Below are 25,969 nucleotides of genomic sequence, written 5' to 3' on the forward strand. Positions count from 1 at the left end.
GGGGAATTACTTAATTATTTTACACCATTTGCTGAGTTAGTCATATGAAAAAGCACTTTAACATCCCATAGCCTCTATCAGGCTACAGTCTAAGAAATTTTATATATATCTATTTCACTACTATTTAAAGGAGATACATGGTGCCTACATAAACTAAGAGAGGATACTATGCCAAAAGCAGTTAAAAGTAAGTATATATTGTACCTTATCAAAATACTTCTGATTAATAACAACATGCAAAAGCTAATACATAAATGCAAAAGCCAATATAATACTGTCATTTATAATATAGTATTATAACAAAATAACAATAAAAACCAATTGACTGTAAACAAGGCAAAAAGTAAACGGCTCAGGTGCTTTTTCCTGCATCAAGTTATACAAAATTCAGAGCACACTGAAAGCACAGGTGAAACAGTTGATCCTACTGATCAGTTTGTTAACAACTTCAAGAAAAGATTAAGGATCAATTAACTGTAGTTTAAAAGTCTGACACCAGGCTGGGTCAGAACCATAGATAAATTTTTACACACAATTTCAAACAGTTTCTGGTATTTCAGCAATGAATCAGAATTGTTTAGGTTTTGAAAAAGATGTTTAAGATCATCAAGTCACACTGTTAACCCAGCACTACCAAGTGCACAACTAAACCGTGTCCCTAACTGCCACAATGAATATAGAAAATGTGCTGGCAAAAACATCACAACTCATTAAAATGAATGTTTAATCCTACACTCCTGTGTGAACAAACACAAAACTGAATTCCGAAAGATCGTGAATATAGGAGACTGAATGTTATAATTTATGGCTTAAACACCTTCATGAAGGACTTTCACTGAAATAGTGAAACTGTGTTACAAAAAGACCACCGCACCCTGAACAGACCTTCTGACTGAGGCAGTGACCTGCTCGCTGATGGAGACAGGACGCAGTAAACTCGGGTCTCGGAAAGAAGAACACATTCACACAGGACTCAAGCTGAACGCCTGCGGAGCGGAGAGCGCAGCCCCAGGGCTGTCAGCTGCCAACCCAGACAGGCCCTGGCCCCAAAGGCTGGGGGAGGAGAGGATTTGGGAGCTGCTGGAAAGCCTCTGGGGCGAGGCGGTGCCCGCCCATCCTCCGCCGGGCAGAGGAGATCCCCGAGGGCCCCTTCCCCCGGGCAGAGCTCGTTCACGGCCCGGGGGCGTCACGGCCCCTCCGAGCCCCCAAAGGGGTCCCCGGACCCCGCCCCGAGCACCGCGGAGGATGGAACAGACCCTCGGTGTCACAAGGGACGGCGTCAAACCGGCCCCTGCCGGGGGCACCGGGGCGTTCCCACCTGCCCGAAGTGCGGACGGATCCACGGAATTCTGAACTCTCCGGGTGTGGCGGCGACAGGGGACCCTCACCGCCGAGAGGATCAGACAGAGGGGAGCAACGAGATGTCTTTGGGACCCTCAGATGGGTGACATGCTTCCCCTAACCCCTGTCACTCTCCCCCTGTCCCCCCACCCCCCATGCACACCTCTTTTTCTATTTCTTTCTTTCTTTCCTCTTCCTTTCTCTTTGCTTCTTCTACTATTACATAAAATGCATCATTTTTTGGTACCAACATCTAGCCTTAGTTTTAATCACGTTTTTTTGGCGTATTTCAAATCTTTCTGGGCCAAATCTCTTTTATTCACAGAGGCTTTGTTTCTTTTGGTTTTCTGTGGTAAACTATATTGTAACAATGGGCCAGTATACAATCAAATTTGCATCAAGAAAATACACATACACAAGCAACTGAAGGACAAGAATCTGTAGAAACAAAATTTGCAAATTAACATATGTATCACATACTGCAATTCTCTATGATGAAGAGTAGTCATATTGAAAGACTATTTTCTTCCAATTTGTACCTAATAGCATCAACTCTCGTCTTCACCAAGTAAAATTACTGAACTGTGAAGAAGCTCCAGTAAGAGAAGAGACTCCAGTAGATCTCTAGATATTTTTTTTCCCTGAAGTGGGACAGTGGCATTTGATACCTAATCAGCCCTAGCCAGCATGTTTGCCTTTAGGCAGGTTAGTGTCTAGACATCATGAGCATGTTACAGAAATTAAACAATGGGTTGACCAAAAAGACAGAAGAACAAAGCAGATTATGTCCTAGTGCTGTTTTTGAGTCCAGGCCTGGGCCCTTCAGAGGTAAATTGAAATAGTCTTGCTGACCATTTAACTGCCAAGGGATGGTCAGACCAAAGGAAAAAAAAAAGCAGTAATTCAGATTGCTACTCCAGGTAGCCATTTTCCTTGCAATGTTCAAAAACATAACAGGAAATAAGGCCTTTAGGTCCAAAAAAAAAGGGAGAGTGTCAAGAATGCAACTTTGACCAGGAGGGTCAAAAAGTAGGTAATGCAAGGGAGAAAAAAAAAAAAGTGTAGCAATGCATAGAGCTTTGTACAGCAACAAAAGCCATGACGAACAGGAAATGCTATAAGGAAGTGTCAATGTACTAAGTTGTGAAGACAGCTCTGAGGCAAGACTGTGGTGAATAAGCATGAAGCAAAAAACCTGCAGACTCTTGCAAGGCAACATATTACAAACCATGCTAACACAGTATTATGAGGGTGATTGAATTACAGTATGAGAAAGAAAGAGATAGAAACCTTGCAAAACACACAAATAAGACATGCAGCATTATCACAATCCATTCAGCTCTGAAGCGTACAATTTTGACAACAACTGGCAAGACTGTCCCTAACATTCTATCTTAAGACTTCTGTTCATGTGCTATTCATAACACTGCACAAAAGGGGCAGCCTGCCCTTTTGAAAGAACTGTGGTATTGTGACACTAAAGTAACTATGGTGCTCTGCTAGAGTCCATGTACCAAACAGCAAATTAACAGTAAACCAGATCATTTTACAGTGGGGACTATTTGTGAAGTGGCATATTCTGAGAAAGAATTAAATTGAATACCTACTAGAAAAACAGGCCAGCCATTAAAAAAGTTAGAGTATTGAAATTCAGGCTAACATGTAACGTGAAAGCCAAAATAACAGACTAAATTTTAGGATCATTAACACTGTTGATGCAAGTACATTTTAAGTTAATCTGCTACAGCTTATGTACAAAGTCTCCAAGGAGAAGTAAGATGAAGATGGTGGTTTTGAGCACTAACTGGTGCTTGTGCTGGTTCAGTTCTCTCAGACATACACTGTGATCACAAAGGCCATCATTTCTACATTACTCTGCATGTGTAACACATACCGTTCAAAATTATAAAGCCACGCAATCCTTTCTCAAAGGTTCATACCATGCATAGGGTAATATATGTTACTTTGCATTGATATTAGTTCCAAGCAGTCAAAACCACCAATGACCTTTGAACTCTGAAACAGCTGCTGGCAGAGAAGTGTTTGTAAGCACTTTCAGATAACATGTGTGAACATAGCCAGGTTATATTTAAGCACTTAGGCACCCACATTTATCAAATTAATCAGCCTGCAGTCCCTAGGTAGCAAAACTGACTTTTTTTAATACAGCCTGGTACTAGCATACATAGATGAGGAAAGAAAAAAGAAAAAGCAGCCAAATGGGAATCATGTCAAGAGCTGTAGTTTCACTATCCAGCATCATGGAAAAAACACCTGCAAAATCTTCTCTAACTTGGTTGCTTATCACAATAATAATTAACCCACAGAAGCCTGTACCCCCGAATTCCTCTCATCATAGGGGAAAAAAGCCTTCAAAGACAAATCCCCACATGTTATCACTGTTCAGAATGAATTCTTGCTAATCTGTACCAAATTATGCAACCAAAAAAAAAAAAAAAAAAAGGCCAAGACAGCACTTCTTCTCCCCTCATTAAGGGCAGAAGAGTATTATCACAGAATGACTTAGAGGCCATCTAGTTCCAAATCTCTGTCATGGGCAGGGACACCTTCCACTAGATTTGGTGGCCAACAGCCCTGCTCAACCTGGCCTTGAATATTTCCAGGAATAACGCACCCACTGCTTCTCTGGGCAACCTGTTCCAGTGCCTCACCTCCCTCTCAGTAAAGAATCTCTTCCCAATATCTAATCTAACCTACTCCAGCAGTTTGAAGCCACTCCCCCCTTCTCTTATCACTACTTGACCTTGTAAAAAGTCCCTTGTCGTCTCTTCTAGCACAACCAAAAACCTTGCTACAGAAGACAAGCTGCTGGGTCTCTCAGACATACCCATTTGAAACACAGCTAAAAAAACCTCAACAGTCCTTGTTCCCTCATGTCAACCTTCCCTCAGCAGCTAGGTTAACTAAAGAACTATCTGTTAGAGGGAGGTAAGGAAATCTTGATGAGAAATTTTTAACAGATATTTAAATATTGCCAGACAGCAAAACAAGATGTAGAAAGCATTTATGACTTGAAGACTGTGGTTTCACAGACCATCATGATAAGGTAGCAGATTACTACTTCTGAAAGAAACTTGTTTTCCTGCTTCTATTTCTGAATTTTTAGTGATCTGAAACATCTCAAACAGGTCTTTGTGGAGTGTTGGTCTGCTATGGAATACAGAGCATAAGATCTCATCCTAAACAAGAGTAAGAAAATGTGAGATTATTCTCGTTTTGGTAACAGAACGTTAAAAAGGATGAGCTCCTCCTATCTTCTCACTTCACATATTATCTATATAACTATATATATACCTGTGTATATTTAATTAAAACACTCCCAAAAGCTGGTACTTTTATCCACAAAAGAAAAAATAATGAAATTTGCTACTGGTATACCACACTGGTCACTACATTAAATACAACTGAAAAAGACTGGAGGATTTCAAAAAGTACTATAGACAATCCCTAAATTCATGAAAGTGTTAACAGCATCATTGCTTCACCAAGACTAATATTAGCAGACATAAAATCCTCCCCTTAATGTAATAGTATAAAGATAGTTCCACATAGGAAGTCATAGACAGCTAACAAAAAAGTTCCAGTATCTCACAGCAGTAACTTTTTATACAGTCATCTGATCCTTTTAAAATTAAGTAACCAAGAATCCTTTTTATACAGAAAGAGGACTTCTATATGGAAAATAACGTATGCAAAATAATGTCCCTGGGACAACTGGTTACAGGATCAGAACACAAATAGTTTCTCCTGTATCCTTCCAGTGGCAAAGAAGGATGAGAGAAGAAACATCATAGGAAGATCAAGCAGAATATAATACCTGGCTCTATAACTGATGTCAATATAATACCTGGTTCTATAATTGATGTCATCAGCAGAATTTTGGGTTTCTTGATCCATGGTTAGTTTGTGTGACACCATGGGCTGCTGGCAACAGATGGGCTATACCTGTCTCGAAGAGGGGGAAAGGATTTTTGCATAGGTATTATCACAGCTCATTGTAGGACCTTTAAACTAATTTAAAGGGGGAAGGGATAAATATCAGGTATGGCAGCAATAAGCTTGGGGACAGCCTGTCAGTATTTAAGGGACAGTGTGCTAGGGAGGTCTGTCAGCCGGCCATCTCAATGGAGGCGGCGATTGAGATCTTTGTTGCAGCAAAGACACAAGAGTTACTGATGTCCTAGAAACAAGAGAAGTGTTTGAAAACTGTCACAAACTTCCAAAAAAAGGTGGCAGGATTAATTGCCCAGCTGAAGTGCATCTACACCAATGCATGCAGCATAGGCCACAAACAGGAGGAGCTGGAAGCCATTGTGCAGCTGGAAAACGATGACATAGCTATCACCATTGAAGCACGATACAACAACTCAAGAGCTACAATGGATGGCTATAAACCCTACAGAAGGGATAAGCAGGGAATAAGAGATGGTGGGGTAGCCAGTATGTTGGGGACTGCTTTGGATGTCTAGAGTTTAATGATGGTGACGATAGGGTTAAGTGTTTATCAGCAGTAATCAAGGTAATAGGCCAAAAAGGCAGAAACCTGGGTGGGAGTTATAGACCACCCAACCAGGAAAAAGAAACAGATGAATTATTCTACAAGTAGCTGGGAGAAGTCTCAATCATTAGCCCTTTTTCTCATGGGGACTTTAATTTAACAGATGTCTGCTGGGAATACAATACAGCAAAGAAGAAACAGTCTAGGAGGGTCCTGGAGCGTGCAGAAGATACCAATGGTATCAGGGAGCTGAGTGAGCCCACTGAGAGGGCCCCCCACTGGATCTTTTGTTTGTGATCTGTGGACTGGTGGAAGCTGGGATTATTGGAGGCTGTCTGTAGCTCAGCAATCACAAAATGATGGAGTTTCTAATTCTTGTAAAAGTAGGAAGGGTCAGCAGGGCTGCCCCCTAGGACTTGCACCGGGCGGACTTTGGCCTGTTTAGGAGATTGTTCAACAGAGTACCTTGGGAGGAAGGAAATCCTAAAGACACAGCCAGCAGGCCATCCCCATGTGCCAAAAAGACAAGGCAGAGAAGATGAGTGAGCTGGCTAAAGAAAGAGCTTTGGCTGGAACTCAGGATGAAAAGGAGAACTTATAACCTCGAAAGACAATGCAGGCAGCGCTGGTGTCATTAAGTAATGGACAGAGAAAACTAGATGGGCCAAAACACAACTAGAACTTGATCTTGCTCCTGCCATAGAAGACAATAAAATGTATATATAAACACATTAGCCACAAGAGGAGAGCTGAGGAGAACCTCCATCCTTTACTAGATGCAGAGAAAAACAAACTGGGAAATTATATGGAAAGGCTCAGATACTGTCTTTGTTTCACTTTCTAATAGTGAGACCAGTTATTCTCCGGTTAACAAGGTCCCTGAGTGAAAAGAAATGAGCAGGGAGCAGAATGAAGGCCCCATAACCTGGCATAAACCTTAGACAGAGAAATGCCTGGGGCCAGATGGGATCCATGCAAGGCTACTGAGGGAGCTCAAGGAAGTGCAAACCAAGCCTCTTTCCATCACTTACCAGCAGTCCTGGCTAATGAGGGAAGCCCCAGTTTGCTGGAGGCTACCCAACATGACAGCCACCTGCAAGAAGGGTTGGAAGGAGGATCTGGGGAGCTAACTACAAGCCTGTCAGCCTGACCTCAGTGCTGGGGAAGGTTCTGTTGCAGATTATCTTCAGTATCATTATATGGCATATACAGGACAACCTGGGGATCAGCACAGTAGGAAAGGCAGGTCCTATTTGAGCAACCTCATCACCTTCTGTGACAAGGTGACTCACTTGGTAGATGAGGGAAGGGCCATAGGTGTTTTCTACCTACTCAGTAAGGCCACTGAAACCATTTGCAACAGCATGGGAAGGAACCATTTCCCCAGGGGAAGAACTGGCTCTCCCTGTCTTGGACAGATGCACTCTTTGCTGGGTTAACAACTGCTTGGATGGCCAGGCCAGAAAATGGTGGGGAATGCACTCAAATCCAATTGACATCCAGTCTGCAGTGGTGTTCCCCTAGGGATCAGTATCGGATCCAGTCCTGTTTAATATCTCTATCAGTGACCAGGATGAGGGGATTGAGTGCACTGTCAGTAAGTCTGCCGATAACACCAAGTTGATCTGCTGGAGGGCTCTGCAGAGGGAACTGGACACCTGGATTGATTGGTCAAGGCCAATTGTATGAGGTCAAACAAGGTCAAGTGCCAGGTCCTGCACTTGGGTCATAACAACCCCTGCAGAGCTGCAGGCTGGGGAGGGAGGGGCTGGAAATCAGCCCGGAGGTGCAGGACCTGGGAGTGTTAATCAACAGCAGCTGAACATGAGCCAGCAGTGTGCCCGGGTGGCCAAGAGGGCCAGTAGTGTCCTCCTGGCCTGCACCAGCAATAGTGTGGCCAGCAGGACCAGGGCAGTGACTGTCCTCCTGAACGGTGGTGAGGCTGTGCCATGACTGCTGTGTTCAGCTTTGGGTCCCTCACTACAAGAAGAACACTGAGGCGCTGGAGTGCGTCCAGAGAAGGGCAAAGGAGCTGGGGAAGGGCTTGGAACACAAGTCTGATGAGAAAAGACTGAGGGAGCTGAGGGTGCTCCTCCTGGAAAAAAGGAGACTTGGAGGTGACTTTATCATTCTCTACAACTCCCTGAAAGGAGACTGTGGTGATATGGGGGTCAGTCTCTGGTCCCAGCAAAAAATGACAAGACAAGAGGAAGGGCCTCAAGTCTGTTACATTTAGGTTGAGTATTAGGGAAAATTTCTTCATCAAAGGCTTAACAAGCATTGGAATGGGCCATCCAAGGAAGTGGCAGAGTTACCAAACCTGGAGATAGTTAAAAGGTGTGGAGATATGGCACTTATGGACACGGTTCAGTGGTGGACATGGCAGTGTTCAGTTAACAGCTGGACTTGATGATCCTGGAGAGCTTTTCCAACCTCAACTATTCTATGACTCCATATATTGCTATGCTTCCTATGTGAATAATATTTTTCTATATATCATATTATATAATAAATATATATAAATATAATTACATTTTGAATAATAAATATGTATGTGCAGGTTTTTGACTGCATGTGAAGCTGGGAGGAACTGGGCATATACAAGCAACCATTGTCATAGCTCTAGTAGATCCCATCAGGAAGCAAAACATGGAGGCAGAGAAACACAAGAGAACAATGATATCTGTAATGATATAAGTAAGGCTGAATAACATACTATTATCAAGTATCTGTTTCTTATACTTCTCTCTCCAGGTTTAAGCCCACAGAAATACTACTGCTGCATTACTGTGGAGGCCTAGTACACTATTACTCTTTTTTATGGACCTCACAGACGTCAGAGAGCTTTAAAAACTGAAAGACAGATCTAACAGAAAACCCAGAAACACTTGTGGCCACTGGTCTCTTAGTAAACTGAAAGAATTATTCTTAAAGCAAGAATTAAATGCCTTGCTCTTGTTTTAAAGCTTTCTTCCCCTTGAGAGGAGCTTTATAATGTAGCTAAACCAGTTTAAGTGCAGGCTACTGCTCAGAGGCACTCCCTCTTTCCCCATTTCTCCTCTTTTTCTGGGATGTCCTGTGCCAGCAATTGCCTGATCCCACAGTGAACTAGCTGAGATTCACAAACCACCACATAACTATTACTCAACATGCAATGTTAGAATTTCATCAGTTTAACCTAGCAAGCCTGAAAGGATGCAGCAAGATAATCATGCAGCTTCACAGGCAGCAAAGGTCCCCCAGTAATCCTTCTGCTGTGTTGCCATCAATACCAGCCAAGCAAGACATCGTGCCAGTATTGATGCACATACAATCCTGCTTCAAATCACTCACTCAACTGAAAGTTAAATCTGGATTTTGTTTTCTTCCACTTCAGATTGTCTTCTGCCAAATTAAGAGTTCAGGCATCTTATGGAAGGCTGCAAAAGCTCCAGAGTACGTTCAAAAAGGCTCTGAATGTGCTGCCAAGATCACAGAAGAGGAGCGGGAACAGGGTCTCCTTCCACCTCATGCTTCAGCAGGATTCCAGAAGAGCTGAGCTGACCATAGATTTGGGTCAGGCTCCTAAAAACTGTCCCACCTCCACATCACAGTTTTCCCTCACAGCATTCACTCCCTTAGAGGTTGCTCCTTATCTGCCAGACACAGCAAACTTAAGTTAATTAGTAACAGAAACCAATGCCAGTGTTCAAAAGTGACTCTCGAAGTAATACTTCAGGCATACCCCTCTTTGACCTTTCTTGACTGAAAGGAAGGCATCAGCCTATAGAAATATGTTAGTGCCAGGCACGCTTGCTTAGCTGCTGGCCTGGGTCAAACCATTGCACCAGGCAGTCACTGCTCTCACAGAGGCATTCTTTCCCATCCTCCACTTTTGTCACCTGCTCACATCCAATTCAACAGCCATACGGACACATGGCAAGTCAATCCACCCACTCACCAGCCTGATAGTTACACAACCCTCAGATCCACCGATTAGGAGAAGTAGAAATAGGCAGCTGTGTACAACAAGGAAAGGACTTAAGGGGAGACCTTACTGTAATTAAAAACATTTAACAAGTCACTTGGCCTTGATAAAATGTTCAGAGATAGGGGGAAGTATATGAGTCTGAAAGAAGAACATGTCAGGTATGATTCAGGTATGCACTTTGTAGCAGACTTCTTGGGGCTGTCTGCCAGCAGAAAAACAGTCATAGGTTTGTGCATGCCTGTAAAATCACTGAAAACAAAAAATGCAATCCTGCCTTTTGCATACTAGGGGTTCATGTTGAAAAGCATGCTACAATTGAGCTTCATCACATGATAGCTGAGTGTACAAGTCAAATAAAACACTTTATTCAATTCCAATGCATATTTTCTCCTGTCCTACACATAACCTCCACAGACAAAATGAAAATGATCTTACAATGTAATGCACTGAAATCACAATGGGTAGTGGAGAGGAAGAGAAATTATAAAAAAAATTTAAGCAAAAAGCAGCTCGAGAATCAAAACTTAAAAAAAAAGAGGGTTAACTTAGAGGTCTTGAACTGGAATTAATCAAGAAAGAACCTAGATTGTGATCACTGTTATTTTTCAGAAGGCGAGTGTTCTCAAAAACCAAACACCAATTTGCTTTTTCAATTTTGGAAAGGAGTTGTTCAATCAGCAGCTAAGAATAAGGACAAAAATCATTAAATACAGAACAGTTGAAGTCCTATCTAGTGGTATTTGCCATTTCAAATTGAAATTCTTTAACCAGCATTTTCCAAATATTACCATTAAGTCACTTTCAGTACCTGCAATCCATAACTTGATGCAGTCTTTTCTAAAACAGGGGGGAATTGAAAATGCTTTCAAATCTGTTTTAGAGTTTCAAGTAGAAAAAATCCCGACCTTATCTTTTAGGAGTAAGAACGAGCAAACACTAGAGACCTCAGCTTAAAGCCAGCAAATACACTTCCTCTCCAGCTCCCCTCCCACTCCCTCAGGATAAAGGGAGAAACAAACAGCCATACAATAGGCTGTGCCTGAACCTGAAGCAATAGGAACCCTTTTAGTGACTTAATCTTTGATAGTTCACAATTCAGCATGTTGAATGCAGTTAACAAAGACATAGCAAGATGCCTACAACACATCCAGTACTGCATCATGCTAACCATTAAAATAAACGCACCGTTTTTCCTTGTAGTCTATCTGTAGTCTGCCATCAAAACAGCAGTTTATTCCCTGATTCTGCTTTCCCACACCCTCAGCCCACTTATGGCTATAAAACAGGCAGCACCACAAGACAAATTGGATCAGCCTGCTGATCAAACAGGGAACTACCTCACAGAAAAAACTCGCTTGCTGATCTGAGTCACCACATAGCCACATGCTCACTAAAGGCAGATTAGAATGGCAGAAATGTTTAGAAAGGTATAATATAAGGAAGGGATTTGGATTATCCCCTTGAGCATCAAATCAAGATTCACTAAGGCATAGAAACAGAAATGTTTTTGGTACTCCTTGCAACAAATACTGTGCTAGTTTAGAGAACTGCTGCATCCAACACAATTCGTGTTTTGTTTATGAAAGCATCTCTAGGGGATGGCCCTAACTCTGGGCCAGAAAAACCAACCACAGAAGACAGCTTTTAGTACAGGATCAACCCATTGGTGTTTGGGAGCTTCTAAAACACAAAGCTTTAGAACAATTTTATTTTGAGACTATTCAATTTGGTTTTCTGACTTTTATTCTGAAAATCTGTTAAGATTAAACTAACTCAGCCTCAATTATTTCATAAGGCACAAGTTTAAATGACAACATGATCTGCTAAACATTACATAATGCGCATCCTAGAGACCCCAGGCTGCTCCTTTTGTGCAGCTTTTTCCAGTTTCTTCTCCCTCAAAATTTCCAGAACAATTAACTGCCGGTAGCAGAATTATGTTAATGGCTCACCAGAAACTACATTAACAACCATACAGCAGGTACCAGGCCAACATTTTTTATTTTCAATGTATGACAGTCTGATTTTTATTTCATTAACTCAGCAACAAGTGTTTCCAGAGTACAAAACAGCATACTGCTGAAAAAGCCACTAAAACATCAATTCACACAAGTTTGAACACACAGTCTGGGACCAGATTACCCACAGCTGGGGTAATAAAAAAAGCTGTAAATCTTGTCTGGACTACACAATTGTCAGTGAGAGGGTCACTGCCCTCATGCTGCAAATGCATTGGAAATCTTGAATAAGTCTCCTGTAAAACATCAGAAACTGAAGGAAGCAATTACATAAAAACACAAATGCTTTGAAAGAAAATGTTAAGCTAAAATAATACTTCTACACAACATCATGTTTGACTGCATTTCAGAAGGGTAATTTTTTTTTTTTTTACATTTCTGACAGGTACAAACCAGAAAAACTAACTTCGCAAATTTTATCAGTCTTGTGTCTACAAAAGCCCCACAATACTTAGTTTGTGCTGTCAAAAAATTTACTGCCCTCACCACTACACAACCTGCACAAACAAATCTTGGAAATGCAGGCATAAAACATATGTATTATCTCTCTTAAAAATGCTTAAAAGAAAGTGTGAAGCAACAATTTTGAACTCAATTTGGACCCAATTTTTAATTTAAAGTATTTCAATATAAAACACATGGGATATTTACACAATAACAGCTCAGTACATTGACCAATATCTGGTTTTCATCAGCTTGAATATTTTAACAATATGTGCATATGACCAGACAAGTGATACTTCCGCTTCATAAAATAAGGTGTAGCATACTACCCATTATTAAACCAAAGCAGCAGTCATCTGGGAAATCACTACAACATGGGCAAATTGAATCAAGATCAAGGCAAGTGCTTAACAAGAATAGGACAGCTGCAAACTACATAAAAGTGAATGGTTAATTTCATTTACAGATTCCTCCTCATGGACTATATTGCTAAAAAATCCAAGATGAGCCCTATCAACAGAAGGGGAAGAAAAGAAAACAAAACAATCTGTAGCTTACAAAGTGGTATTTCAAAGAGCGGAACTGAAGCGGTCAAAACCTGAGCAGATCAGCTACCGGCACAAACGGACAAAGATAGGTTGTTGGTTATCCTGCTACTTTAATGAAAAATGATTGGTCCACTAGAAACACCCAGCAGGTGTTCAAAAAACTGCCATAAGAAATAAAACAATTCCTCAGGAAAGTAGCACTGGCAAGAAAGTCCTAATCTTTCACTTAGCACAATGCATCCCATCCGTTTTCTATTTTACAAGTTTACACTTGTAAGAATGTTTTTTAGCTCAGCCGTCCAAAGAACAGTATAAGACTTTATACATGCTGAAACTGAAATAATTTGATTCAGGGTATGAATTCACCCAGACTACTTATGAGAAGATACAGTCTTCAATATGTCCTCATCACCTACTATTAAAAGTAATGTATATAAGAAAATGCAAAACAAGTCACCTTGCAATCAGCAAAATGAAAATCTTTTTTTAGTCTATAAGAAAACATCTCTCACAATAAAGTAATCAGTAATTTATTTTAAACAGTAGTCTTCAGTAAAATGCAAAACCAATATTAAATATGTCAAAACAATGGTATTCTATTTCAGTTAAAAAGCAATTCAAAAATCCTAATGAACTCTGACACCACTATTTAGCATTACATCATTCTCAGGGAGTGATGGACAGAAATACTGAAGGGTGCTCTAGCAAACCAGTAAAACTAGTTTTGTGCTCAGCATGTCACAGAGCAGCTAGGACAGAAATTTCAGATTTCAATTTTTAGAGAAATTTAGCATCTACCATTCTACTCATCCACCTTAATCAAAATCTGTGCTTTTATGGAAACAGTCCATGTAAAACATCAACTTCTTTAAAATCTTTGTATCCAGACAAAAGCTGGCAGATATTTTTCCCCACTCCAGCTCACATACAAAGCTGGATGCTTTTTTGCCCTATAAGAGCTCCACTAACTCAACCTGTTTCATTTCCATATTACATACTCCAAATGTTACAGCCTTCTATCTTCCCCTTCCACACAAACCACTCCAAGGGATGTGCCAAGTAGGCTTTAAAATCAAAATACATCTATTGTACTATCTTCCCTCCTCTCAACATAAGTACATCATCCACAACTGCCATGATTCCTCTCCTTTAAATGAACACTAGACAGTCTTTAATCTAGGCTTTGGTTTCCTGCATTTTGGTAAATCATTCAGGGCCACTAATACCTTAATGTTTACCCCAGATTTTATAGTCTGTCTCATCCTATTAACTCCCCTGTTGAAGAACTGGCCTGCCTTAATTGCCTTCAATATTATTGGTTTTCTCCCACACTTACCACTCTCAGATTTCTGGTCCTGCACTGTTTTGCTTTCCCCATTTATCAAGCCTGTAATACAGAAACTCACCCAACCACAATCTTAGTATATGAAAGAATCACCTCCTGGTTTTTTCAGATATGTTTTCCCCTAAGGATTATCTAAATTTAAGCCTTACGATTACATGGTATCAGGTAAACTTCAGCTTGTTTAAAACAAGCAACACATAAATCTTAGAGCCTCCACACAAACTTTCTTTGTTTATTGCTCTCTAATAGTCCAAACAGCTGCCTCAGTGTCATCTTTCACACAAAAAAAATCACCATAGAGCAGAGGTTGGAAGACAACTCTGGAGGTCAGCTACTCCAAACACCTGGCTCAAAGTGGGGTAACTAGATTAGGTTGCTAAGGACCAGCCAGTTTTTTCCTATCTCCACAAACTCTCCAGAAAGCCTGTTTCAATGTTCAGCCATGAGTGTCTTCTTTGCTTTAAAATTAGTCTTTCACTGGAATTTATCCTTGCTGCTTTTTATCTTGTCACGCAGCACCACTGACATGAACCCTGGACTTCACACCCTCACTCCCCCAAACAATCAGGTACTCACACACATTAGCAGGATCCCTCTGAGCCTTCTCCAGGCAGAGTTCCAGCTCTCAGCGCCTCCTTGAGTGAAGGATGCTGCAGTCCCACCATCATCCCTGCAGCCCTAAGCTAGGCTTGCTCTAGCATACCATGACTCATACTGGAGAGACCAAAACTGTGCTCTGCACTCCAGGCAGCCTTTCTGGTGCTATGCAGAACAGAAGGATCACCTTTCTCAACCTGCTAACAATGCAGCAATGGCTTTCTCACCAAGAGCCTGCCATTGTTCATAATCAAACTGATGTTTGTAGGCTGATTGGCACCAATCAGCACTCCCATGTCCTTCTCTGCCAAACTCTTTTCAAGCCTCTCAGTCCCCAGCCTGTGCTGATGGAGTTATTTCTGCCAGGTGCAAGACATGGCATTTTCTTGGGTTGAGCCTCATAAGCTTCCTGTCAGACCATTTCTCCAGCCAGTCTGGGTCTCTCTGAACTCATCTGGTGTCTTAGCCACCCTCTCTAGTCCTGTACCATCAGCATGTTCATGTCACACAGTTCATGTCATTAATGAAGATGACAAATGGCCCCAGCAATCATTGATATCTGATCATTTTGTGCATCTCAAACTTAACATCCCTTCCATAGTTTCCATCTTCTATCACAAGCTATTATTATCATATCAATGCAACGTGTATACAGCAAACTGTGAAAATTTGTTTCAGCTTCAAGCAGGAGATGGAACTTAACCTTCAACTGGCATTTCACCCTAAAGCACTACACTTTCCTTCACAGTTTTAAAAAAAAATGAATTTCACCTCTAAGCTGTTAGATTGTCCGACTCTGCTGTGCACTGGTACAACCTCCCCTCAAGTCCTGTGTGTAGTTTTGGGCACAACAAAGCAAAAAAAAGAAAATATAAAGCTATTTGAGATCATCCAAAGGAGGGCAACAAAGATGATGAAGGTTCTGAAGGGGAAGCCTAATGAGAAGTGGCTGAAGTCACTAGATCTGTTCAGCCTGGAGAAGAAGAAATTGAAGGGAGAGCTCACTGCAGTTACAACTTCTTGTAAGGGGAAGAGGAGGGGCAGGCATTCTCAGTGGTGAAACCAGTGACAGGACCTGAGGAAATAGCCTGAAGGTCAAGGAAGGTTTAGGCTGGATATTAGAAAAAGGCTCCCCTGCAAGGACAAGGTCAAAGCATCAAACCTGCCGGAGCTAAAGAAATGTTTGCACAACATTCTCAGGCACCTGGTGTGACTCTCAAGGCTGGTCCTGCGCAGGAAGAAGAGTTAGACTTCTATGATCCTTGTGGGTCCTTCCAACTCAGGATATTCTGTTTATTCTGACTTCTGTGCTTCCACACCCTATCAGTTTCTTGTGTTCCTCCCCAGTAACTATACTTGACTTCCAATCTTTGCATTGCTATCTTTCAGATTGTAGTTCTCCACTACAATGTTGTTATCCATTTGCTGAAAACCCATACAACATCAAGTTTTATGGATGTAGCACTTGCAGCAAACACCTTGGGATTTCTGCATAAAGTAGGGCCCATTGTTAATGCACAGATGATGGGCAATAAGGGTTACTTGAGGAAAAATCAGGAAGATTAAATGTCACCTCAGGTCAAACATAAGCCTCAGATAACTTTCCAACTTTTCCTGCCTCTCCAGTGTCCCAGTTTATGGTCAAACACTTAAGTATTTCTTTTGCTTGCTTTTAACCCTCAAAGAATTTGTACAAAAAGACACTGCTAATCAGATCACGAATTTGTTTCATTCCCTGTTCCACACATACAAGATCACAGACAACAATCTGTTTGTAGTTAGAATCATCAACACTCTACATCATCCTTGTCATCAGCTACATAACTGGAAAATCTATGTACCTTAAGGAAGATAACCTGCATAGGACATTTAAGTGCAAGTTGTTCAAGTTGAATAAAAGTTCATTTAAGTCACATACCCAAAAACAGACATGGCATTCTGCATGTGCTAGACATATTCCAGCCCGTTCCTGGAGAAGCTCCAGTACAATCACACTTTGCAGTTTTCTGAGTTTGGTTATCATCAGAAGGCAAGGGTACCTCTCACCTCATAAAGGATTAGCTGGATTTTCTCCATCAGAGTCTACCAAAGTAGTTGTTCACTTATGCCTGGTAACACTTGATAGTAACAGGAGAGTTCTCTAAACATTGCCTTTTAAATTAGATTTAAAGACCTACAACCTACCTAGCTCCTATCTGCAACAAGATGTTGTCTGCAGCAGTTTCACAAATCAAAGAATATGCAACTCGATCGTGGCTAATTGCATAACTAGTGCTGCTCTTAACAGCTATCTTACCCAGTCTATTGCCAGACAATGGAAAATACAAGAAAGTTTAAAAGATGAGACAGTCCCACCAACACACAAAAAAGGTGAAAATGAGATGACAATGAGAAGCAGAGAGATTAGAGTGAGGTAAACCTGGACACAAATTACAGACTGAGCAGCAAGAGATGGTCAAAGAGTAAAAAGAAAGGATTGACAAGACAAACAGGCCCAAGAGAAATAAAACTTTTATTTTCTTAAGAAATAAGTATCACAATTACTATGCAATGAGGAATTATTAACCAAAGTATTAACTTCACATTAAAAAAAAGCAGCAATTAAACATCAGCTATGTGGAGTTTTTGCTTAGGTTTGGAAGCCATGTTTAAGCTTTTCAATGTTGCAGAAGTACCTCAGGAAACTTGAGTTTTATGCATCTGTGCAAACTGAATTTCCTCCTTGTGTCCATACACACAATAATGCTATTAATTACTTTTGGTTACGTCTGGATTTCTTATTACCTGTATATGTTTCTGGAAAGTCTTGATTTTCACTCAGCAGACAAGACCCAGTTACACCCAAAATGCCACATAAATGCAGAATTCATTATTTCTTCATTGACTACTGTAACTAAAAGCTTTTTAAAATAATTTGTCTAAAACCAGCAGTATGTTTACCAATTAAGTGTCACGCACTACCCTTCCCACTTACACCTAGGAACCAAGAAAATGAGCAACCTCAATATCAACTGACTGTGGCTGCCTAAAAGTGATTTCCATTAAGTGCTGTAATCAGAATTGCCACTGTGGGACAAGTGGGACAAGAACAATGAAGACTCAAAGCCAGAACATGACTTCACTCGAGTTCAGGTTTTTTTACCAGTTAAATAAAGACAAAAAGATAAATAAATAGCTTAAGAGAGTTGACAAACACTATGTAACATCTTTCATATCATTACTGAAGACCCAGACAATGGGATCAAGTGCACAGTACGTTCACAATGACACTAAATTAGCCAGGAGTGTTGATTTGCTGGAGGATAGGAAGGTTCTGGAGAGGGATCTGGATCAATAGGCCAGGATCAATCGTGAGGTGGTGTTCCACCCAGGTGGAAGTAATGGGGACTGTGAGTGAGCTGCTATGGTACTTAATTTCTGTCTGGGCTTAAACCACAACAGTGGTTCAACAAGGTGAACTGCTGGGTCCTGCTCAGGAGTCAAACAACCCCATGCAGTGCTACAGGCTGAGGGCAGAGTAGCTGGAAAGCTGCCCAGTAAAGGGACCTGGAGGTCCTGATCAACACCTGCCTGCACATGAGCCAGACGTGTGTCCAGGAGGACAAGAAAGCCAATGGAACACTGGCTTATATCAGGCACAGTGTGGCCAGCAGGACCAGGGCAGTGATTGTCCCTCTTTACTTGGCACTGGTGAGGCCACACCTTGTATCCTGTGCTCAGTTTTGGGCCTCTCACAACAAGGAAGAGGCTCTGGAGCTTGTCCAGAGATGGGCAACAAAGCTGAAGAAGGGTCTAGAGAGTAAGTCCTGTGAGAAGCAGCTGAGTGAGCTGGGGTTGTTCACACTGGAGAAGAGGAGGCTCAGGGAGATCTTATTGCTCTCCAACTCTGAAAGGAGGGTGTAGCCAGGTGGGGGTTCGTGTCTTCTGGGCAACTACTGCTAGGACAAGTGTCCACAAGGTCCAGTGGCCTCAAGCTCTGTCAGAGTAAGTTCAGGTTGGACATCAGGAAGAATTTCTTCACAGAAAGGGTTGTCAGGCATTGGAATGGACTGGCCAGGAAGGTTGCAGGGTCACCTTTCCCAGGGATATTCAAGAAATTAACATAGCACTTGGTGCTAAGGCTGAATTGATGCAATGGTGATCAAAGGTTGGAATCAATCATCTTGAAGGTCTTTTACAACCTAGATGTTTCTGTGTTTCAAACCCATTCAAAGTAGAGGAAAGAGGTGGCAAGAAACAGATTTTGCAAATATATAATGGAAGAACACTACCTTAGATATCCAAACCCTACAACTTTGAATATAAGCATAGCATGAACCAAGGCAAAACAAATATTGTCTTGATCTTGATCTCAACAACTGCTGAAAGCAATTCAAGCCAAAAAAGCTTACTTTCTTGAATAATTCCATTTACCTACTTAATTCATACATTCTAAGTGTTTCACTAAATCAAACTTCTTAAATACCAATGGGAAACCACAGATGGATGAATGTCTAGTCCACAACAGCTTTACTGACATGTTACAACATTATCATAATAATCCAATGGCACAGATGGGACTTTCCAAGTCACCAATACAGCATGGCTACACACAGTGCAGACTGAGTACAAGCAGTACCTCAACGACTTAAAAAAAAATTAAACCAACAATACTGTCTGTAAGGAGAAAACAGGAAGATTAATTACTTTCATCCTTCTTCTTTACTGCCCGTAATAGGAACAATGTGTTATTCAGTATATGCCAAATATCATCTAATTCTATTCTAATACTGCATCTTCCAACATAAAAAGCAGTTTCTGTCCATAAGTGAAGATCCTTTCTTCCCTCAGGGGTCTCAGAAGGGGTACAGTGTGCTGTGTCTGCCATCCAGAACAAACCTAGTCTCGATGAGATGAAGGGCACTAGTAACAGTGTGCAGCCACCAGCATTTTCAGCCATAACCCCAGCAATCATTGTTTATCTGGAGCCCTACCCCATAAACATGCTCCAGCATTCAAAGCAAATACCACTGATCACCTCCTTCACCTTCCTTTCACAGGACTATCCTGCCTGCAGGACCAGGTACAGCTCCATCAGACAACCTCCCAGCCCTCCTCCCTCGCACAGGGCAATGCTAACAAGTGGCACAGGCTCCAAGTGCACCAGCACAGTGCCCTCTCCAGCCATCACCTACATCCCATCACCTACTGTTTCCCAGCACCACCACAGATGCTGCAAGGACAGCTGCTTGGGATGATGTCCCCCTCTTCTTTCACTTCAGAGGGCAGCTGTGTGGTGACACTGTGGGGAGCTGTGGTCCTTTTCCCTCAGATCTGCCAAATCACTGTAACCAGGGCAGCTCCTCCACAGTGGCCTGTGAACCCAGAACAGTTTGCAATTGGGTCACCTCGGTGCTGCCAGCTGCTCACCTCCAGCCACAGGACACTGTTTTGCTGACCTCAACTCTAAATATCCCCATTGCCATCAGCCTGTTACTCCATCAAAGACAGCTCCTGACCCTGGCCCTACTGAGATGCCAATTCCAGAGCCCTGCTGGAAGCAGAACAGAGACCTCAGAGACTGAGACTGGATCATTCCAGTTCTTACCCACTGCATCCACAACTGACAAGTTTTCCACCTGCTAACACACAATTTATAAATGCAGTTTTAATTCCCATTAACAAAAAATACAACTCCATCCAGATTTCACACCGCTGCAAATACTCTAGATACAGGCCATACCAGGTCCAGCTGCTGCCTGCATTCCCCACCAATTACTGCCACAGGCAAAACTGCCTCAACTCAGGCAATTCAATTTAAACTACTGGCAATCATCAGGCAACTAATTATCAATTTGGGTACTGAGGAAAAAAAGACTAACTTTTAGGGAAGTACCTTTTGTCCTCCTTTCCCGGGCTCTGCTTCAGTAAGAAACATTTTCCCCTCACCCTTCTATGTGAGCTGCTCATTTGCATGGTTCCTTACCCTCAGTCCCTCCCAGCCCTTCAGCAAGATGACACAGGAGGCAAGGGTCAGCACATAATGGTTTTTCTGCCATGCCTTACTTCTTACTCATTTTCTTCCACTGCTGGTTGTTCTTAAACTGTTACTCTGCTCTACAGGTGTAACTGCTCACAAGTGACTGCTGTAAAGGTTGCAATCCCTTTGGCAGAGTCTGTGCCCCAGTATGGGTCTGCCACAGGCTGCAGCCTCCTCAGGGGAGAGTCAACCATGGGGCTGCAGCCCCTCAGGGCGTCTCTACACCAGCATGGGCTGCCCACAGGTGACAATCCCTTCAGGAGTGCCTTACCTGCAGCCCAGAGGGCACTCAGGAGTGTCCCTGCTCCACAAGTAGCAGTCCCTTTGAGGGGGTAGCTCCTGTGGCATCATCTGCCCAAAAGTGTACTCTTCTCTGTTCTTTCTTCTCACATCTTAGCATATCTCATCCTTCTGTCTCCTGTTCATCCACTTACACATCTTCCCCATTTGTGTCTCCTGCCCATTTCAGTTGTCACTTATTCATAGAAGAGCTATGAGCAGCAGCATCACACATGCTCACTTGACAGGCTGAGATTTAAGCATGCAATAGACAGTTTTAATCATCATTAAAGCTGACCAAAACTAGCCATGCCCAAAGTAGTCTAGTCCCCCAGTAAGCACCCTTTCTGCCCCCCCAGTACTGAAATCCTGCCATTTGTGTCCAAGGTAACCCATACAGGTAATCATTTTTCAAGAAAGCAGTTAATTCAAGTGAATATAAGATCTAAGGATAACTGAACTACAGTAGAAAAAAATAAAACTATTAGAACTTACTAGTGACTTCACATTTTAAAAAAACAAACACCCCTCCCAAAAACAAACCAAATAAAAAACAGCAACTAAACCACAAAAGGAAAAAAAAAAGGAAAAAAGAAAAAGAAAAAGAAAAAAGAAAAAAAAAGTTAAGCAGAAGCAAATCTTTGGTATCTGTAAGTTCAATTCAGAAAGTGTGGACTGCATGAGTGAAGAGTGAAGCGGAGTGAGAACTGGCTGAACAGCAGATCCCAGACTCATAACCAGTGACACAGACTCTGGTTGGAGGCCCATCACTCGTGGTGACCCCCAAGGTCCAACAGTGGGCCCAGTCTTGTTTAATTTATCCACAATGACTTGGGTGAAGGGGCAGAGGCCTCCTCAGCAATTTCACTGACAGCACGAAGCTGGGAGGAGCGGCCGAGAGCCCAGAGGGCTGTGCAGCCCTTCAGAAGGACCTCAGCAGCCTGGAGAGACGGGCACTGAGGAACCTCCTGAAATTCAGCCAAGGCAAGGGCAGGGTCCTGCACCTGGGGAGGAACAACCCCAGGCACGGCACAGCCCGGGGCCGACCTGCTGGAAGCAGCTCTGCGGAGAAGGAGCTGGGGGTGCTGCTGGACAACAAGCTCTCCATGAGCCAGCGGTGCCCTGGTGGCCAAGAAGGCCAGGGACATCCTGGGCTGCATCATGGACAGCAGTGCCAGCAGGCTGAGGCAGGTGATCCTGCCCCTCTGCTCAGCCCTGGTGCGGCCTCACCTGGAATGCTGTGTCCAGCTCTGCGCTCCTCAGTACAAGAGAGACAATGGAGAGTGTCCAGCAGAGAACTCTGAAGATGATTAAGGGACTGGAGCATCCCTCACATGAGGAAAGGCTGAGGGAGCTGGGCCCCTTCAATGCTGAAAATAGATGACTGAAAGGGGACCCAATCAGTGTCTGTGAGTATCTGAAGGGAGGGTGCCAAGAGGATGGAGCCAGGCCCTTCTCAGTGGTGCCAAGCAAGAGGACAAAAGCCAAAAACTGGGGCACAGGAAGTACCACCTAAATATTAGAAAGGACTTCTTTATTGTGCAGGTGACTAAGCACTGGAACAGGTTGCCCAGAGAGCTTGTGGAGTCTTCCCTCACTGGAGATATTCAAGAATTGTCTGGACACAGTCCCATGCTATGTGCTCTAGAATCCTAGATAATCTACTGTGGTCCTTTCCAACCTGACCCATTCTGTGAGCTTTGCTTTCAGTCGGGGCTGAGGTTTATCAAAGGTACCTATCAGATGCAGTAGAGCAGCAAGAAAGGAGAATAGATAAGCACAAAGAAAGCAAACAGAAATTCAGGTATTTTCTAATCCCAGTAGTGATGCAAGAGTGGCCTTTTACTTAAGAGGCAAAACAACTATCTACAAAGAGATGCATTCTTAATCCTTTCCCCACATACCTATAGAAAATTCCTCTGCCAGGTTCTATCTGCTTTGTCAGTCACTAAAATGCAAACACTGCTCACAAACTCTAAAGGCATTTTTACTTGGACTTATCCAAGAAGGATCTGACTCACTACATATACTTGTTTTACTAGCACTATCATTATTTCTCAATACAAAAAAGAAGTGTGCTTATGGCTGGCAGAGCGTGCTGTGCTCTTTCAGTTGTTCCATCGTACAGCCTTTGCAGTCAAACATGATACATTTTGAAACTCCTGCGCACCCTGGTCTCCCACTGCCACCGGGAAAGCCACACTTTACAAGTGTATACCAGAACACAAACACCAAGCTTTCCCCAGCAGCACTAAGGGCTACGGAGCAAAGATCACCGCACAGAGCAAGAGGCAGAAAACCAGAGGACGGTTTTTACCCGAAGACCGACAGCAGGGACACAGCCGTACCCTAAGCACGGCCAGCCCGACCCCCGGCTCTCTCGGCGAGGTCAGCGGGAGCCCCACCGCAGGCAGGCAGGCAGGCGGGTCCCCGGGCTGACACCCGGGGCAGGGGAGCCGCCAGTCCGGGGCGGAGGCGGCGCTGCGGACGGGGCCCGCTGCCCGGGCGCTCCGGGCGCGATGGCGGGTGGGTGACGGAACAACGCCGGCGCCATCCCCCCGCACCCCAGCGCTTACGTGTAGATGATGGACATGAAGTGCATGAGCCAGAGCACGACGAAGAGGATGAGCCCGAAGATGGCGAGTCCCTCCGAGGCCAGGGCCAGCACCGCCATCCCCGGGGGGCGCGGCGGCCCGGGCAGGAGCCGGCGGCGGAGCGGAGCGAGGCGGGGGCGCGGGCGGCCCGGGGGCGGCGGTTGCTGCGGGCGGGCTCTGGGGCGGCTCCGGAGGCGCCGCTGCTGCTCCGCACCGGCCTGCGCGCGGCAGCCACTAGCGCCCCGAGAGCCGCCGCCGCCGCCTTTCTGTCAGCGCAGGAGGCGGGGCGGGCGGGCACATCCGTTACCGGCCCGGCCCCCGCCCGCCGCCGCCGCCTGACCTTGGGTCCGTCCCCCTCGGGCCGCCCAGGGAGGTGCGGCAGGCGAAGGGCGGGGGTACCCCGCCCCGCCCGCTCCGGCCGCCGGGGAGGGGTGCGGGCGCGGCGGAGGCGGTGGTTCCGTATCGTGCAACTTTGGTGTTGGCCACTGAGGAGACCGCAGCCCTTTGTGCACAGAGGCGGGGATCGGGGTGAGACGGATATTGCCGGTGTTGCCGAGCATCTCTGAAGAGAGTCTCTGGGAGCTGGAGCTGTTCAGTCTGGAAAAGGGAAGACTGAGAGGAGATCTCATTAATGCATATAAATATTTCAAAAGCGGGTGCCAAGACCAAGGTGCCAGAGTATTTTCAGCGAGGCCCAGCGACAGGACAGGGAACAGTGGCCATAAACTAAATCAGAAGTTTCACCAAGAAGTTCATCTCAACGTGAGAAAGAACTTCTTTACACAGGTAGAACAGTGGAACAGGCTACGCAAGGAAGTCATGGTGTCTCCTTGTCCCGAGACATTCTAAACCCGCCTGCACTTGTTCCTGGTTCACCTGTTCCAGGTAACCCTGCCTTGGCAGGGGTGTTCGACGGGATGATCTCCAGAGGTGTCTTCCAACACAACTGATCTCTGATTCTGAGATCTGGGACAGAGAGGCTGATATAGGGCTGTATGGCCTTTGTTATTTTTTGGTATTGCTTTTGAGTCTGAACACTTTCTTGGTGATGTTGAATGCTGCAGGACGGGATTGCTATTTCTAGCATAGGTGTGCACCTGTGAGTTGCTGGCAGCACTGCACTCTGTGAGTCAGAGCAGCTGCACCAAGGACTGGGGCAATTCCAGCAGTCATACTGACATCTGTGGAGCCCAAGGAGTTCTAAAGCAACCTGGTGACTACTAGCCTTGGCTACGTTTGAATTAGCGTCCAGTTAATGAAAGAGTACGTTACTCATTGCTAATCCTGTAAGCCAGCTATTCTTGCCTTTATTTCATTATAGTGTTTATGGCAATTCCTATTACTGTGATGTGGCTTCATTTTTGAGGGGGTTCATATGCAGAAGCCGCCCAACACTTCTGTTTTCTTTTACAGTTCAGCATTTTTGATCTGGAGTCAGAAATATCAATTTATCTCCTTTTTTTCTTTTTTCTTTTTTTCTTTTTTTTTGCTTATTGTGTAATAGGCAAACATGCATTGCATTAGCTGTTTTAAATTTAACTCCATTAATCTGGGGTATGCTGTGGGAGGATAAAAGGACTTGACTGGCTGTTCCTTGACTATACTGAGCTTGCCAGAATAAGCATAGCCTTACATAAGAGACTATGTTTACCTGTACATGAGAAGGTATACTTTTTCTCAGGAGTCTTCACCAATAACACAAGCTGAACACAAGCAGTGTATGCATGTTCTCTAATTTTTTTTTTCCTCCACAGCTCTCTCTTATTAATGTAGGTTCAGGAGGGTTCATAAATTCTGCTAAGAACTCAGTTGCGGTTTTGAAAAGTATTCTAGTCACCACAATAACCGTAGAAAGAATTGGGTTTCAAGTTAGCTCTAGTTGTATGTGAGAAGTTAAGATATAGTAATTTAAAGGTAATTTAAAAAGGGATCTCATCTGGTGTGGAATTGACCAAATTAAAAGCATGATTTAAAACTAAAAGTGAAAAGCTACTAATAACTGGTGAGAACAGGTGAGGTATCAGTCCATTCTAGTGCAAACACTGCCTGTATAGTCTGTAGTTCCTGGTTAATGTTAGTTTCCACATAAATAAATCATGGGGCCAGCAACATGCCTTTTCACTGGCTTCAGTGATTACTTATTATAACTTTCTTAAAAATAACTTTTCAAGTAAAACAAATTACCTTAATTTTCAAATTCCCCTATTGTGTTTGTATGTTATTTGTAACTGAAAGTGGCAGGTTTTTTTCCTAGTTGTTTCTTCATTTAGAGTCTAATGATCACATTTATATTAA

General features: G+C 43.4%; 1 protein-coding gene across 1 annotated transcript in view; it reads right to left on the reverse strand.

Moving 5' to 3' along the window:
* The window catches only part of UGCG (UDP-glucose ceramide glucosyltransferase), a 36,338-nt gene extending 12,423 nt beyond the window's left edge, over positions 1 to 23,915 (reverse strand). Inside the window, exon 1 of the mRNA XM_084225082.1 lies at positions 23,657 to 23,915. Within this exon, the coding sequence (XP_084081208.1) occupies positions 23,657 to 23,754 (98 nt within the window). The 5' untranslated portion in view covers positions 23,755 to 23,915. The remainder of the gene's footprint in view (positions 1 to 23,656) is intronic.
* Between the last annotated feature and the right edge of the window lie 2,054 nt (positions 23,916 to 25,969).

Source organism: Fringilla coelebs, assembly GCF_963513975.1.
Source record: "Fringilla coelebs genome assembly, chromosome: Z".
Classification (NCBI taxonomy): Eukaryota; Metazoa; Chordata; class Aves; order Passeriformes; family Fringillidae; genus Fringilla; species Fringilla coelebs.